Source organism: Accipiter gentilis, chromosome 10 (assembly GCF_929443795.1).
Source record: "Accipiter gentilis chromosome 10, bAccGen1.1, whole genome shotgun sequence".
In the NCBI taxonomy this organism is placed as follows: domain Eukaryota; kingdom Metazoa; phylum Chordata; class Aves; order Accipitriformes; family Accipitridae; genus Astur; species Astur gentilis.
Genome location: NC_064889.1, coordinates 10,374,892 through 10,390,216, shown reverse-complemented (window position 1 = coordinate 10,390,216; position 15,325 = coordinate 10,374,892). Strand labels below are relative to the sequence as shown.

The following is a 15,325-nucleotide window of genomic DNA, read 5'->3' as shown; positions in this document are numbered from 1 at the left end:
GAATAGGTTAAAGATTCCAAATCTCACCAGTGTGGCAGATGATGTTCAGTACCCAGGAAACATTAGGTTAAATCTCTTTTTAGAATTTTGTTGTAATACAGGATGTGATAGTTACTGATCTTTCACAACTGTTTTAGTCAAGCTACCTGCATGAGTTTCTTTTGAATTTTCTGAATTGGCCAACTTATTACAATTTTGGGTCCCCAAAATTGAGAGCAATCTCCTGTAGGTCAGACTCACAGTATATTTTGGGCCAAAGCATACTTTCCCTGAGAGGCCTTGGGTACTTGCTAAGTTGTCTGGCGTAATTTCTGGAAACTTCATGTATGTTCTGGTCATTTTTCTACAGGTGCCTGGAAATGAAGTTTTTCGAAGAGGACAGTCATCCCATAGAGATGTAATGCAGAAGAATGGCTGCTATGGATGTGACTTTTGGTAATGAGCGTGTTTACTGCCAGCACCTGCATGGGAGACAGTGACATGTTATTGTGGACCAAATGGAATATCTTACAATATTTTGTGTATCTTTGAATGCTATGTCATGGATTATGTTGGATATATCATCTTTCACTCAAGGTTTCTAGCTGCAGATAAAAGCCTACAAATGTGAACCTTAAAATGTGAGGTCAGAGGGCAAATAAAAAGTACTGTGTTTGAAATTAAGTTTTAATTTTAATACAGTTACACATCAGTACAAATAATTTTTGGCATTATTGCTTCTACTTTCTTTAGATTTAGCCAGTTGTCTAATCAATGTTTATCAGTGTTGCAGCTGTACTAACCAGTACTGAGTACCAGTACTGGTTGAAGAGTAACGCTTCAAGAGAAACAACAATATTTTCACACTGTGTAAATAGGGGATCTTCCTTGTAACTAGAATATGTTAAAAGGCATTCCTCATGAAATGTACAGTGATCTCTGTCACTGGGTGCTTTCCTCTAAAATGAAGTGTTATTTATACATCAAAGGGGAAAAGTACACATTTATGTCCCTCAGGGGCACAGAGAATGGAAGTCATTGTGTTGGTATATTGCTTCCTGCATTTCTAAGTGGCAAATATATGAATATTCATAGACTCACAAGGCCAGATGATGATCCAGCACGCAGCCTATACAGGAGGAAAATGGAGGAGAATGTTTTAAGGCTCCAGAATCTCCAGTTTGTCTTTGCCTGAGGGTGGTTAAGTTTGTGGATCACCCTCCACTTCCTCCAGAAGGCGTCACAGTCGGGATCTGGAGGTGGGAAGAGTTGAGTTGGAAGGGACGGGCATGGGGCTGGAGAGCCCTCTGGACAGCCTGCTGCTTTCTGAACCTGGGGGACTGCCAAGCAGCGGCCCGTGAGGGATGAACGCTCCTCCACGCAGCGTGCCTCTCCTGACTGTGCTATCTCCCCGGAGCATTTTAGGTTCTCCAGGATTTTAAGTATCCTTTTTCACTGCCCTTGTGTTTTGTATATCCCCTCGCTCCAAAAGAAGAATATGCCAGTAGCTGCAGAGATGACTAGTGTTCACTTTCAGAGGGAAGGGTCGGTAGCCAGGGTCAGAAGAGAGCAGGCCAAGACGCAGGTGGTGGCAAGTAGGTGCCACCTGGGGGCTCTGCAGGCTTGAGAGACGTGTGTGCAACTGAGCGTCGGGTGTGCAGCGGGATCACCCTCCTCGGCGCTGCGAAAAGCCATGCACTTCGGTTAGGCCGTTACGCTCCTGTATCCGAGCGGCGTACAAACATGAAATAAACTCCCCGGCAGGACAGACTGGTGGTGCTGCCTTCTGAGAAGGAGATGGGAGCACAAAGGAGTGATTCGTCTGTAGCAGTGGCAGGACCCTAAATGAGGGCTCGGGTTCTTCACAGGCTGGGTCCCGTTCCTGCGTGGAAACCGTTGGGCCGATTCACCTTTGGCATCGCCCGTTTTGGAGAACTGCAGAGTTGGTCTGAACGTGTGGTCTCGCATTCTTGTGTGAACATACGTATCTGTATGCTTTGACGTGTTACTGTTTTAACTGTGTATTTAAGAGGAAGCTGCTAATGAATGTTTATAGCTTGGTGTAAGTCATATGCAGTTTTATTTTGCAAAGTGAGAGGGATATATTAAAAGTATTAAGGCATGTTTTAGGGCATGTGGATGCCGGGTGAGTGTGATAGCGTGTTTGGGGCACGTGCATTGCAGTCGGCGCTACCTGCCGAGGTCTGTGCTGGCCGTTTGGGCGAGCTGGGGAGCGGCGGCGAGCGGTCTGTTCCCGCGCGGTGCGTGGTTTTGGGAGTGCCCGTTGCGGGCAGACGGGTCCCGCTTCTCCCCGCGCCCGCCGACGCCCGCCCGCCGGGGCTCCTGCGCGGCGGTGCGGGCGGAACCCGGGCCCAGGCAAGGCCCCGACACATCTCCTCCCACCTCCGCTGCTGGGGCGTCCCGGCGTTGCGCTCGGGGGCAAGGCGGGTGCCGGGTCGGCTCTAAGGGGTGCCGGTGGGGCGGCCGCCAGCGCGGCGGTGGCGGCGCCTCCTGCCCGCCCCCGGCCGGTTGCGGCGCGGCGCGTCAAGGGTTAAGGCCGCGGCGGCGCTCGGCGCGGAGGGATACGGAGCCGGAGCCGTGAACGTGGTGCTGAGGCTCTGTAAGCAAAAAAAATGTCTGCCTGAGGGAAACCCACAAGTTCCTTCTAGTGGGGGGGGGGGGGGGGAGCGCTCGGCTCGTCGCCTCCCACCCAGCCCGCGGCCCGCCCGCCGCCGCCGGACCGGCCCTGGTCCCCGGAGCGTACGGGGGGCAGCAGGTAAGTGTGGGCGGCGAGGGGCCGGGAGAAGTTGGGAGAGAGCGGTGGGGGGAGGGAAGCGGCGGCCGGGCTGTCGCAGGGGCAGAGGCGGCGGCGAGGGGCACGGGGCCGCGGCCGGGCGGGAGCGGGGCTGCCCGGAGGCCGCGGCGGCGGAGGAGGAGGCGCTGCTGGGGAACCCGAGGGGCGGCAGCCGGGGCTGGCTGCCCGGGTGGCGGAGCGTGCGTGCGGCGCGCCGGGGTCTCCGGCGGCGGCGGCGGGGCGGGCCGCGGACCTCGGGCGGGCTGCGGCGCCCGGCCCCGGGCAGGAGCGAGTCCCCGCGGGCGGCGTTCGAGAGGGGCGCGTTGCCCGCCGCGCGGCTCCCAGCGCTTCATAAAGGATCGCGGCGGCCGCAGCCCGGCCCCGGCGCGCCGCGCGCCTCACGAAACTTGGAGGGGAGCGGGGCTGCGGCAGCGCCCCCGCCGCTCCCCCACGGCGCCCGCCGGGCACAAGGGAAGGCGCGGACCCCGCCGCCCCTCCTTCCCCCCCACCCCTCCCCTCCCCCCCCACAACCCGCGCCGCGCGCGCGCACGGCCCCCCGCCGCACGCGCATTCCAACCCCCCCGCCCGCCCGCCGGCGGCGCGCGCGCCCGGCCCCGCGCCGCGTGTGCGCGTGCGGTGCGCGGGGGCGGCTCCCGCCCCGCCGCGGTCCCGAGCGCGGAGCGGCGGTCGCGGCCCGCTGGGTGGGTGGGGAGAGCCGCCACCGCCGGGGAAGGCGGCCCGCGATAATGCCGGGGCAGAGATGGCTCTGCTGAGGCGCATCCAGCCCCGCTTGTCAGCCCCATTGTTGCAGAGATAGTGAGTCACTTAATCTCTCGCTAATTCCCCGGACTTCGCTGGGCCGCGGCTGTTTATTTGCTTTCGCTTTGCCTGGGGGGTGGGAGAACGGACGGACGGACCTAATTCCTGGCGGCGGCCCCGCTGCGGCGCGCCTGTGCCTTGCGCGAGGTGGGGGAGAAGCGGGTTGAGGGAGAAAAGGGAGCCCGAGGAAACTTGAGGCGAGTTGGTTAGTTTGGGGAAGCTGCTGCTGCCGATTCCGTCGGTCCGCCCGGTGAGGCAAGGCGAGCCTCCCCGGGGATTCCCCCACCCCCGCCTCGGGGGGCGCAGAGGTACCTGCGGGGGTACCGGAGGCCCTGCTGCTTCGTGAGGGGCCGGCTTCCCAGGGCCGGGGGTCGGCCCCAGTCCCGCGGTGAAGTACTACTGCCAGTGCCTCTCTCCCTGTGCCCTAGAAGGTGATCGGAGGAGCGGAGGAAGATGAATTCCCAGCAGCAGAGGATGGCCGCAATAGGGACTGACAAGGAACTGAGCGACTTGCTGGACTTCAGTGCGGTAGGACATTCTCCGAGGTCTTCTCGTGTCTTCGGCGTGGTAAAGCGAGCGGAGGAGTAGGGGCAGCAGTGTGCAGGACTCTCGGCTGGGTCTGTCTCAGCCAAGTTGGACACCTGAACTTTGATGTAATGTCTAGACTTCCAGATTTAATACTGGGTCAATTGGTTTAACTGGTTAAAATCAGGCTGACCCAGTGATGGCATAATCTAATAATTAACGTTTGTTAAGCTGGCATGTGGCACTGGTACTTTGGCTTTTCTTTTGGTTTGTTAAAAAAAAAAAAAACAACCAAAAAACACCCCCCCCAGCCCCAACCGCCAAAACTAATGCTTGTAAATATCAGAGGTTAGTCATTGATAGTTTTGGTGTAGAAAATTATAGGTATTTTCTGTGTGATATTTTTAACAGATTTCAAAAAGCTGCTTGGTGTGTAAACATAGTAGAAAACTACTGTCTCTCAAAGCTGTCTTTATCCAGTGACTTTAAACTCACAGATCAGTAAGAAATGTACTTTGAGTAGCAAAATTTAAGATAAATAACTATTTTAAAGTGCCATAGAAGTACTGGGTCTCCTTTTAACTTTTTTTAAGTTGGTTGTGTTCATGTAGAAAAGAGATTTTGGTGGTATTAATTGCAAGGAGTACTTTAGCTTATTGGTTTTATGGATCTAAATGTGCATCTTGCATTCTGTTTATTTTCTAGCAGAAAAATGAATCAAATAATTGCTTCCTATTACAATTTTTTTTTTTTTAAGTTTACATCAATTCTGTAGCACGGAGTTTCAAAGCCAATTTAAACACCTTTTTTTTTTTTCTTGTTTTGCAGATGTTTTCCCCACCTGTTAATAGTGGGAAAACCAGACCAACTACGCTAGGAAGCAGCCAGTTCAGTGGATCAGGTAGGATGCATCTGAGATACATAAAGTTCATGTAACCAGGTCTTGATGTTTTAGCTTAGTCTTCATGTGGTCAAAGTATGGTAATCTTTCATTTGTACACATTCTCATAAGACGTTCAGGTTAACTAGACATGTGCTATTTTGATCTGACTTTGTAACACATTTTGTTAACTTTAATGACAGTTTTCATCTATATGCCTTAGAATACTTGGCCCAGTACAGTAAAATGTTAAAGTGTCTCTAATCGTACTGGCATACAAGTTGTCTGTTTATCTGTTGTGTTAAAAATGAATGGCTGCTTTGTTTTTGTTTGTTTCATAAAATGAAACCAACCTGTTCAATTGACGTATTTCCAAGTCAAATACCAAATAATGAAATACTCCTGACTCAAGAATATATTTTAAAATGCAGTTCTTAAGGAAAATGTAAAGCTAATACAATTTTATGGTACTGTGTAGTTGTCAAAATCTTGATGAATAGAATTCTGTCATGTTGAACCTCTATCAGGGTATCTGGAAAACAAGTAACCGTATTTAACGGTTGCGTGTATTTTGTGGCTTCAGTACCTTCATTGAGGCCGTTCTCAGAGTCTTTTAAGATAAGCCTATAATGGGAAAGTAGTGCAATTTTTTTAAGATACTTTGTATCATTCTTGTAAAGGGTCTATTTATTACTACTTACGAAAGAGAAACTAAAGTAACTTTTTGATAATGTGTTTTGTTCTTTTTTTATGTATGCTTATTTTCTGTGAATACAGTGAAGTATTTTTGTTTTTATCAATACAGCAAAGTGATGTTTGTGTTAAGGTTAATGAAAATAAACTTTTAGACTACCAGTAGAGGAGTGAGGTAGTTGCCTGAAGTTGTGCAGTAACAGTGCCTGTTTGCCCTTTGCATTGTCAGAGCTGTTACTTTAAGAGTTCAAATGACACCTTGCATTTTACTGACAATTTAGAATTTTGTTTTTAAAAGCATCTGAATTGTGTAATTTTGCAAACTCTTCAGAGACTACTTCCCATATTTCATTTAATGAAAATATATAGCAAATGTTGTAATTGTAGCATACTTGAAGAAGCATTTTACGTTTTCTCTTCTAATATATAGGTGGGTTTATCTTGCTCTTTGAATGTATGTCAAGTTTAAATTATTTGCAATAGTAAGACAGTAGATCTGTATATGATATAGTTAACATTTTTCTTTTTTTTTCAGATACAAATATTCAAGACAGTTGTTTCTCAAAAACTTGTTTTAAAAGATATTCAGGGAGCTAAAACTTATTGTGGGGAGCACAACCTGAGCATCCCCCTGTCCCCTGGCTTTTCCTGAAAAAGTAGAATAACTTTCTGTTGAATAATAAAAGTTTCATTTTTAGTTTAGCTCTTAGATCAGTCTTAGGTAATGTGGTTTGACCTATCTGTAGGTAGTGTTTCCCCTTCTTTCCTTGGATGGCTCAGAAAAAGAGAGAATGCCAGAATACTTAGCTTTTGGGGAGAAACAGTGTTATTGACTCCTTGAATTTCTTCACCAATGTGATGTGTCATCATATAGATACCAATCATGAGTAATACACTGCAGCTGTCAGGCTACAACTGAATTCCCCTTGGAAGAGATAATGGTATATATTTGTGGGTTTTAATTAAAAACATTTCTTGTTGTAGAGATTTACTGGTCAGTGGGTTTATATACCCTAATTCTTGTAATGTTATGACCTAAACCTTGAGCTAGGGGGATTACTCTGCAGGAGTGAGAGGTGACAAACTTTTATATTAGTTGTGTTCTGAGTCAGTGTTAAGTGTTGTAGAAAGCCTGTGTTAAGATCATTGACGAACTATAGGCATTTAATTTCTAGCACTCTAATTTAATTGTGATCCTGCTTTTATTTCAAGTGTTCTGTAACTTCTAGGACAAACAATGTTTGAAAACTTTTTTCACTGCTAGAGGCCACTTGTTAAAGAGAAGCGTGAAAGGAAGAGGTGTTTATTCCTTTGAGCTACCTAGTACCAAAAAGCACAGTATGCACAGATTCCTAAAAAGTACTTTTAAATTTTTTTCCTCGAATACAGAATGATGCTACCTCTTGCAGAGACTTTCTGTGATTCTGATGGCAATTACAGAAGTGAAGCTTGCTTCAGTATCTTTCCCATTAAACTCAGTTGTTTTGTTTTTCTGATGTCTTTACAAGCATACTAAAAGCAAGTGTTTTCTTAGTTGGAATAAGAATGTGTTTATTGTTTGTTATTATAGAACTCCCTTTTTCTCATTTAAATTTAAACAAATCTGAGAACACATTCCCTGCCAACCCCCCTCTCCCCCCAACCTATCAGTGATTTGAGATGCAGCCTGATGGCCCCCATTAAGTAGGTGAAAATCAGCTGCTTGTCTGCATGGCTCTTAAGAGTGTATATTTCTGGGAAATCTGATATAGAAGGAAGGGATGCTCATGATGCATTTTCCTTACTGGCCCCCAGGCCCCCAGTTTAAAAGGATAAATTAGTTGCTGTTCAGGGATCCTGAAGTTCTGTTTGTTTTTCAGGTGTGGCTTTGTGAAGTGTTGGAAATACTAGGATGTATGTTATTAATTCTGATGTAACAAGCTTGATCTGGTATAATTCTGCAGTACTTCCGTTGATTATGCTGTAAAAATATACATGTAATTGGATTGCATAAATAAAACAGCTAATATGATATCTATAATTTGTAAGCAAATACTGTCATGGATTAACATATGAACATTGTGTTTTGATTAAAAGATAGCTGAAGTCTGGTGTTGGGGCAGGCTTGCTTTCTACAGGTAAATCAGTTATGAATGAAAGCTGCAGATGAAATAAGTGAACTAATCTGATGTAGTATCTTGTGACAGTAGGTTGTGTAAACTGCTGATGAAGTCAAATAACTTGGTCAGACTACTGGTGGAAATAAGCATATTGGAAAAGTAACCTGATATGTAAGTCAGTGAGTTAGGCCACAAAATATTCCTTGTCGTACCTGTTGTAATTATCTCGTTTAAAACAGAACTTCACATTCTTTTCTCCTGCAAAACCAACTTGTGAAGGTAAAGCCAATTCTGTCTTAGAAATCGTAGAAGGAGAAGGCAAAGGTCAGAGATGTGCTCTGTTGGCCTTTTTAATCAGGCTTTTTTGCAGATTTTATTTAAAACTGAAAATTTTCTGTGTTGTTACTATGGTTAATAGCAGTGTTTATGATTTACAATGAAATTTTGTGCTTTTTTGCTTTTGTCAAAACCACAAAATATATGCCAATACAAACCTGGATGGTGACCGATTTTGCCCAATGCCCTTTATTTATTACAGTAACTCCATTAAAATCCAGTTGCAGTATTGAGATGCCTGCCATAGGCAATAATAATAATGCAATTTTCCTATGGTTCCAAGTAGGTTTGATCTCAACGTCAATATTTCCTGCAAATGAAATTTTTTAGTCTCAGGTGTGGTACCCTAAAATACACCCCCTCCCCTTTTTTTTTTTCTTCTTCTAAAGAACTTCTTAGATGTTAAAGAAGAATATATCTGAGACACTATTTTCCTATGTGGCCTGCTATCTTCAGTTTTTGTAGCCTCCTCATTGCACCAATAACATTTTTTTTGCACATGGCTGTGCACATGCATATGCAAGGTATAAGTCAAAAAAGCTGAATACAGACAATGTGGATGTCTAACAGAAAAAAAAGTGGTAGGAGTTTAAAGTAAGAGGTACAGTTCAAGAGCTAAGTCATCAAAATATGACACTTGTCTTGCTTGTAAGAAGATTCTTCTGAAGTTCATGAAAAATGAGTACACACATTTGTGCGTAGACAGCTTTGGGCACAAATCTTGTGTGTACCTAGACATTCCTGGTACTAGACCTACATGGAAAAAAACTTTGAATGTATCTGTTTAGATAACTGTATCAGTTTGGTCCCCTTTTATGCAAATTCAAGAGGCTACCCTTTCCACTGCTCTCTACTAATGTACTGAGTTTGTAAGGAAAGGATTGGGATAGGCCACTAATTAGTGGCTTGATGCAAAGACCATTTAAGTTGATAGCCTGCCATTAACCCGAGTGTCCCTAAATTAGTGCCATGTGTCTTGAGACTGGACACAATGACAATTCTTTAGCAGGTCTATTAAGTTACCAAACAGTGCTTCCAAAATTAGCAAAACCTGACTTGATCAGTCCAGTAAACTCTTATTTCCTTTTTAGTTTTGCATCAGCAGTTCCTTGTAAAACAAACAGACAAGCAAACAAAAAACCCAAACAAAAAAGCTTGAGAGAGTTACCTGGGTTGGCAGTGTTTTAAATACTGTGTTCATTAATGTACAGCAAGTGTTAAAGAGAAAAGGCACTCAGCCTTGGAGAAGACTGCAGAAAGATGAAACTTTATGTATGCAAATAGTGCTCCTCCTAACCTTTCAAAATACATCATTTTTTTCTTTTTTTAATCAGAACTGTGATTCCAAAGAAGAATCAGTTCTCTGGTATTATTCAATGTATTTTTCTGCTGCAGTCTCCCATTGAGGTGTAGGAAATTTCTAGTGCCTGCTCCTAATCCTTGAATTAAGGAGTTGATGAGAAGTCTGGTGTAGTCACATAGTCTGGTCCTACAATGTGTTAGGTCATGACAGACTTTAAAAAAAAAAGTTGAAGGCATGTATTTCAGAATTCAGTCTGTATTTCTGGTTTTGTCATCCAAAATATGTTATGATCCTGTATGTTTTTGTTTGCTGTTCAAAAGAAGATGAGTTTATTGTGTGTTAAATGCCAGAAATCTAGAGTGGCCTGTTAAAATAAACATTAGGTCATGCAGCTATGTGGCTGCTTTATTATTTTTATTTTTGGTATTTAGGTTGTCCTCTAGCTCCATTAAAAGTGAACCAGCAGACCTAGTAACCTGGTATTTCATCTTGGGTCTGAGAGATCCTAAATTCTGTTGTCTTCTGAAAAGCCTGGGAAGAGTTGTAGAAGCCTTGTGCTTGAAAGCAGAAAGGTACCCGTAGCTTCTTTGACCTCTAGTTGTTTTTAGGGGAGACCCATGGATTACCCTTCAAATGGGCCAAACACAAGTGAGCTGAAGATTTCAGTCTGGATCCCTCACCTATTGCATTTAGAAACCTAAAAGGGCGATACAGTGCTAGTAAATATGTGACTCTGCAGCTTGCCTGTTGGCAGCCTCTGTCTCACTATTGCTGCCTCTTTTTCTCCCCCCCCTTCCCTTGCCTTTGGAAAGATAAATTATCAGACACTTACTCCATGAACAGTCTTAAAAAGTACGGCATATAAAAGGGCTAAGTAACTGCTTCCATATTCGTGTTTAAGAAAGAGAAGGGGGGGGGGGAAATGTTGGACAAATGGAGGGAACTGATCACCCAACTTTAAAGCAGACAGTCTCTCACAAGGTGTTTGTGGTCATGTGGATATTGAGGTTTTTTGTGACTTAAAAAAAAAGGGGAGGGGGGTGGAGGGAAAAAGGAGAAGTTACTGGAACAGCTAGGTGTTCTGAATCTAGTTTGGTGAGTAGATAAGTAGATGTTTGTCCATTGTTTATTGCTATTGGCTATGGTTTTGAAATGGCTGTTATCACTTAAGCTGATGGTATGAACCTCATGCCAATTAGTCAGAAATTCCTTGCTGTCTTCCAAACAGCTAATTTTAGAATTTTTAGTAGCATTTGGGCTGTCTTCTGTTTACAGATAAACTTGACATTGTTAATAAGGGAAACTGTAACTTTTGCTGTATTGGCATGTAGAAAGCATTCTTTCAAAAAGTGAATCTCTTGTTTCCAGCAATTAGTTTTCCCTGGGTGAGAGCAGTGATGTGATCGCTGTCTTTATAAGCACAGCATCTATCCTCCAATCCCTATATAAATGTTACTGTGTCACAATGCAAGGAAGATCTTTGCCATGTTATTTCCCGGTGGCTTCAAAATGTCTGGGGTTGCAGTAGTGCCTTGTCCTTTCCTGATGGGGCACCTCCCACCATCACCCTCCACACCAGCCAGTAGTAGCTCTTTGATCTGCCAAATTTGTCTGATCTATTGTAAATGATAAAGAGTATCCAGATGCTTTGAAGAGTGGTCTTAATGGCATGTGGGAAGGAATATGATTTGAAATTGCCTGTTGCTGTATTTTTTGATTTACCCAAAAAGCAGTGTTGATATAAATGTAAACACAAGGACTAAGGGTTTGGGTGAAGTGGAGGAAGAATCCTGAAAAGAGTCTGAGGAGAAATTGCATGTTATCTAAAGAATTCATTTTCTTTAGAGAGAAGTATAAATGAGATTCTTGTGTATTTATGTGTCCTTTAATGGCAGCTGAACTTGTACTCAGTCCCTTAATGACTGTTGAACTTTTATTATGTCTGTAGCTTTTGCTCAGGTTTGGGGTTTTTTTTAGGTTTTATTTGTTTGTGGTCTTTTTTTGGTCTTTGGCAAGGGAATTTTATGTTAAAAGCTTGTCATTCATACATACATGCCAAAGTTCCCCTTCCCCCCACTTCCTTCCAGCTGTCACACAAACAGGACTTAACCCCTTAGTCATTTTGTTATCAAGTTGGTATGACAGTTGTTTGTCTCAGATAATTCTATTTTATCCGTAGTTGAGCCTATAGATACAGTTATGATTTTCTGTTTATCTACTATATACTGCACTATAAACTTGGTAAACTGTATTTTCTTTAAGTTGCTAAAGATACAGTGTAATTTTTCATGGTTGAAAACTGTGTGTATTTATAAACAGAAGGATGTTTAAGGCACTAATAAAATACCATATCACTTAGTAAGATTGGATTTTGTGGAGACTAGTTTTAAAACTGAAAGATGTGCAGGGTTTTTTTTTTGTACTCCAGTGTTGAAGGATTATATTTTTGGGGAATAGCGTTGAGCATTTTTAGAAGCTTTATAAAATTTCTTTGCCTATAGAGCCAGATGTGATCTATGTGATATAATAAATAAGTCTTCTATGTTAAATTTCCTTTAAAATAAATATTAGCTTATATTTGAAAGCTCAGTTTCAATAAATGACTTCATTGAATAAAGTATGTTCTCTAAAAAGCATTTTTTTAGAGGCATTGTCTAATTTAATGTGTTAGCAGTTCTTCAGAAGTATATAGCAAAATGAACAGTTTTATGTGTTTGTGAGGAAGTCACTGAACTTAAATAGTAAATAAAGAGATAAGAAAAGGCACTGTTTTCTTCTGCATGTGAGTTAATTGATGGAGATTGTTGTTGAATACTCATAACTAGTTTTAAATTGTGTATGTACTTTAATTGCTTTTTGGTCATTAAACATTGTAAGAAACGAGGGAAAAGTATTATTTCAGTGCATAATTACAATTCTAAGGACAGAAAATGTATTTTTAATATCTCCTTTTTTCTGTCTTAGGTAGGGTTGGCTACCCCTTCAATTTGTTGGTTTTTTTTATTAATGTGAATGTCTAGAAGTCCCCAGTTCTATTGTATAGCTCAACCTGATGATTTGGAAGTACTTGTGGACTTTTAAAATATTACAATCCATTATTTACTAGTTGTTTTAGGGACAAGTTTTTTTTCTTCTATTATGAGTCTAAGATGAGATAATGATTTTTTTTTTAATGTCTTGAATGAATGCCTTGTCTTTTTTTCATTTGTAAAACAAAGCTGTGTTTGTAAACACAACGTTCAAAAACATAAAGGACATACTTTTTTGGTGAAGATGTTAACGGAATACCAAGAATGATCAGAAAGAGCAGCTTTTGTTATATTTAATAATATCTCACTGTCTTCAGACGATAATCAGGCTAAAATGTACCAAATCAATCTTCAGGACTTTGTTAGATGATTCTTGTATGCTAGGGATGTGGGGGTTTTATTTTTTTTATTTTTTTGGAAAGAAAGAGCTGGAATTGCTTTAAATGAAATAAACTTCATGTTTTTACCAGTGTAACACAGAAAAATATCGATCACATCAAAATAATTGTTGCTGGTGTTTTAAAGAAGGACTTGGAATGGAGGGTGGAAGAGGAAGAGACTGGATAAAAAGGGCTTACTTTACAGTCCTGTTAGTAGGGTAGTGTTCTCTAGGAATGCTAGTAAAACCTTAGCATAAAGCTGAGTAAAGTTTGTCTTGGCCAGGAAAGTTGTATGCTTCCATATTAGTGCTATGGAAAAATTAAAAACCTGCTCATGCTATAGAATTACATTTAAAACAGAAGCAAAAAAATTGTGCATTTCTTCTATTACACACAAATTGTCTTTATTGGTAAGTGGAAAACAGGTGGATATTTTTACATCCAGCTGACAGTTTTGAATTAATTTTTTTTTCTGAAGTAAATCTTGTTTACTGCTATGGACCTGATTTCTTGCTCCTGATCTTCTACAGAGATTGCTTATATTGGTTTTCTGTAAGCGTATGAGACATTAGTTATGCTTTTCAAGTCTGCTTTTTTGGTACTGCAGACTGTTTTCTTTCTGTACCAGTTGTAGCTGCAGAAATGGTGGTAATCTCCACGTCTCTATCAGGTTGTTAGTTACGTGGAGTTCTAGTAATAAGTTGAACCACTTGCTTTCGCTGTTCTACTTTCCTTTGCGTGAACAAAACTGCAGGAAACATTTTGTTTGTGCCTTGTCTCTGGAAGAGCTCTTTGCGGCTGATGAAGATGAAGCAGTGGTAACATGGACAAACTTCAGTTAGAGTTTTATATGAGCCTTGATTTGTGAAAATTACGTTGTAGATGGTGTATTTTTTCCCCTTTTTAGATGTAAAGATGAATAGGCAGAACTAATTTTTAGAAAAACATACCTAGTAAAACAAAATCCAAATTTGGTCATTTCTAGTTGTGTACATTTTGCGGGTATAATACCGTCTAATATCGGACCATGAATGTGCATGTTCTGTGTGTTAAATTAAATTGAGTTTAAACCAAAGTTTAGCCTTAATTCAATGTAATCAAGAACTTGGTCTGTAGCATTACCTGGTGTCTGAATTGATTCTGTTTAGAGTATGACCAAAATATATTGCTAATTTTAATATGTATATCATAGTCTTTGGAGAGTGAATTGATATACAGTCCTTCTGTCATCTTCCATGTTCAGATTTTACGTACAAAATCTTTAGTGTATTGAGTTGTTCCAAGTCTTACCTAAAATAAAACCTGAATGCACATTGGTGGTACTATCTGCATTTTTAACATCTAAAAGTCCAAAATAAACCTTTTTTTCATTTGAATGAGGAAATAAGAACGGAACCAGACAGAAGTTTTAGCAAAACATAAAAATTACTGAGTGTGATTCATACCTATTAGTACATAATGTGTGAGAAAAACATAAAGAGTTTAATTTAAAATAACATTGCTTTGCAAACTTGGTTTCTCTAGTTCTGTTGGAAAACATGTTTAAAGCCTAAAAGATGTAGATAAATCCATGATAAAGTCATTGAATTTTGCATTTTGCATGCTGCAGGGATGTCTTGCAACCAAATATCTCTTGAATTTTCTACTGTGTTGCATTAATGTTAGTAGGATGCTGTGGAGATACTTATGCTTCTGAAAATCCTAAAGTATTTTTAGTCTTGTGTAGGAGAATGGAATTCACTGTTTATATTTTTATTTTTTGTTTATTTGAATGCAAGATACTATTGTCTTGGTGTTATCCCAAGAGCTATTGTGGCTGCTCTGTGAAATGATTAAACCAGACAGCTTTGCTTGTAGGACAAACATTTTTTTATATTGTGATGTTTCGATGATTTTCAATGCGACACCTATCCCATTACAGTTTCTTTATGCAGCAACTTTATGAGTCATAATCCTTGCAAAAGAACACAGCTTAAAATAATCACTGATTGTTTCTTTGCAATTCTGTTCACTGCCCACTGCAAATAAACAAGAGCAGAAATGACAGTATCATTTAATCCTTTAATGTTGCTTTTGACGTGCAAAACATTCTCTTGTAATAGAGAAGTAATCCATAAGGAGGGTAGCTGCTCTTTCATCTTCCTGAATGCTAAATGAAGCCAAGGCTTTTATGAAGAGATGGTGATTTAATGAAGATGACCGAGTTTTGGAGTAATGAAAAGCTTTTGTATACTTCTAAAAATGGTGCATGGTGCTTACTACTGCAGAGTTCAAATGGCTGCATTTTGTAGTATGTCTTTGCAAGATTAGTGCTTGCGATGCTTAGATGCAAAGTGATTGAATGGTATGGTAAATCAAAAATTTTTCCCTTAGTTTGATTTTATAAAAGAAATGAAATGCACATCTCTGCCACTTAATGTGTATAAATGCATGTAATGTCTGACATGTGTTCTCTGCTCTGTGTAATGCTTTTATTTTGGTAACCTTG

General features: G+C 41.6%; 1 protein-coding gene across 11 annotated transcripts in view; it reads left to right on the top strand.

The window, feature by feature from the left end:
* The first annotated feature begins 2,614 nt into the window (after window positions 1-2,614).
* Window positions 2,615-15,325, top strand: part of TCF12 (transcription factor 12) — a 175,686-nt gene continuing 162,975 nt past the window's right edge. For 5 of the 11 annotated variants that reach the window (XM_049813457.1, XM_049813456.1, XM_049813455.1 and 2 more), the window contains exons 1-3: window positions 2,616-2,755; window positions 4,021-4,120; window positions 4,946-5,018. In XM_049813457.1, coding sequence (XP_049669414.1) covers window positions 4,046-4,120; window positions 4,946-5,018 — 148 coding nt within the window. In that variant the 5' untranslated portion in view covers window positions 2,616-2,755; window positions 4,021-4,045. Of the gene's footprint in view, window positions 2,756-3,433; window positions 3,590-3,633; window positions 3,901-4,020; window positions 4,121-4,945; window positions 5,019-15,325 lie in introns of those variants that run through there. The other 6 variants (XM_049813459.1, XM_049813458.1, XM_049813453.1 and 3 more) reach the window with 5 other exon arrangements.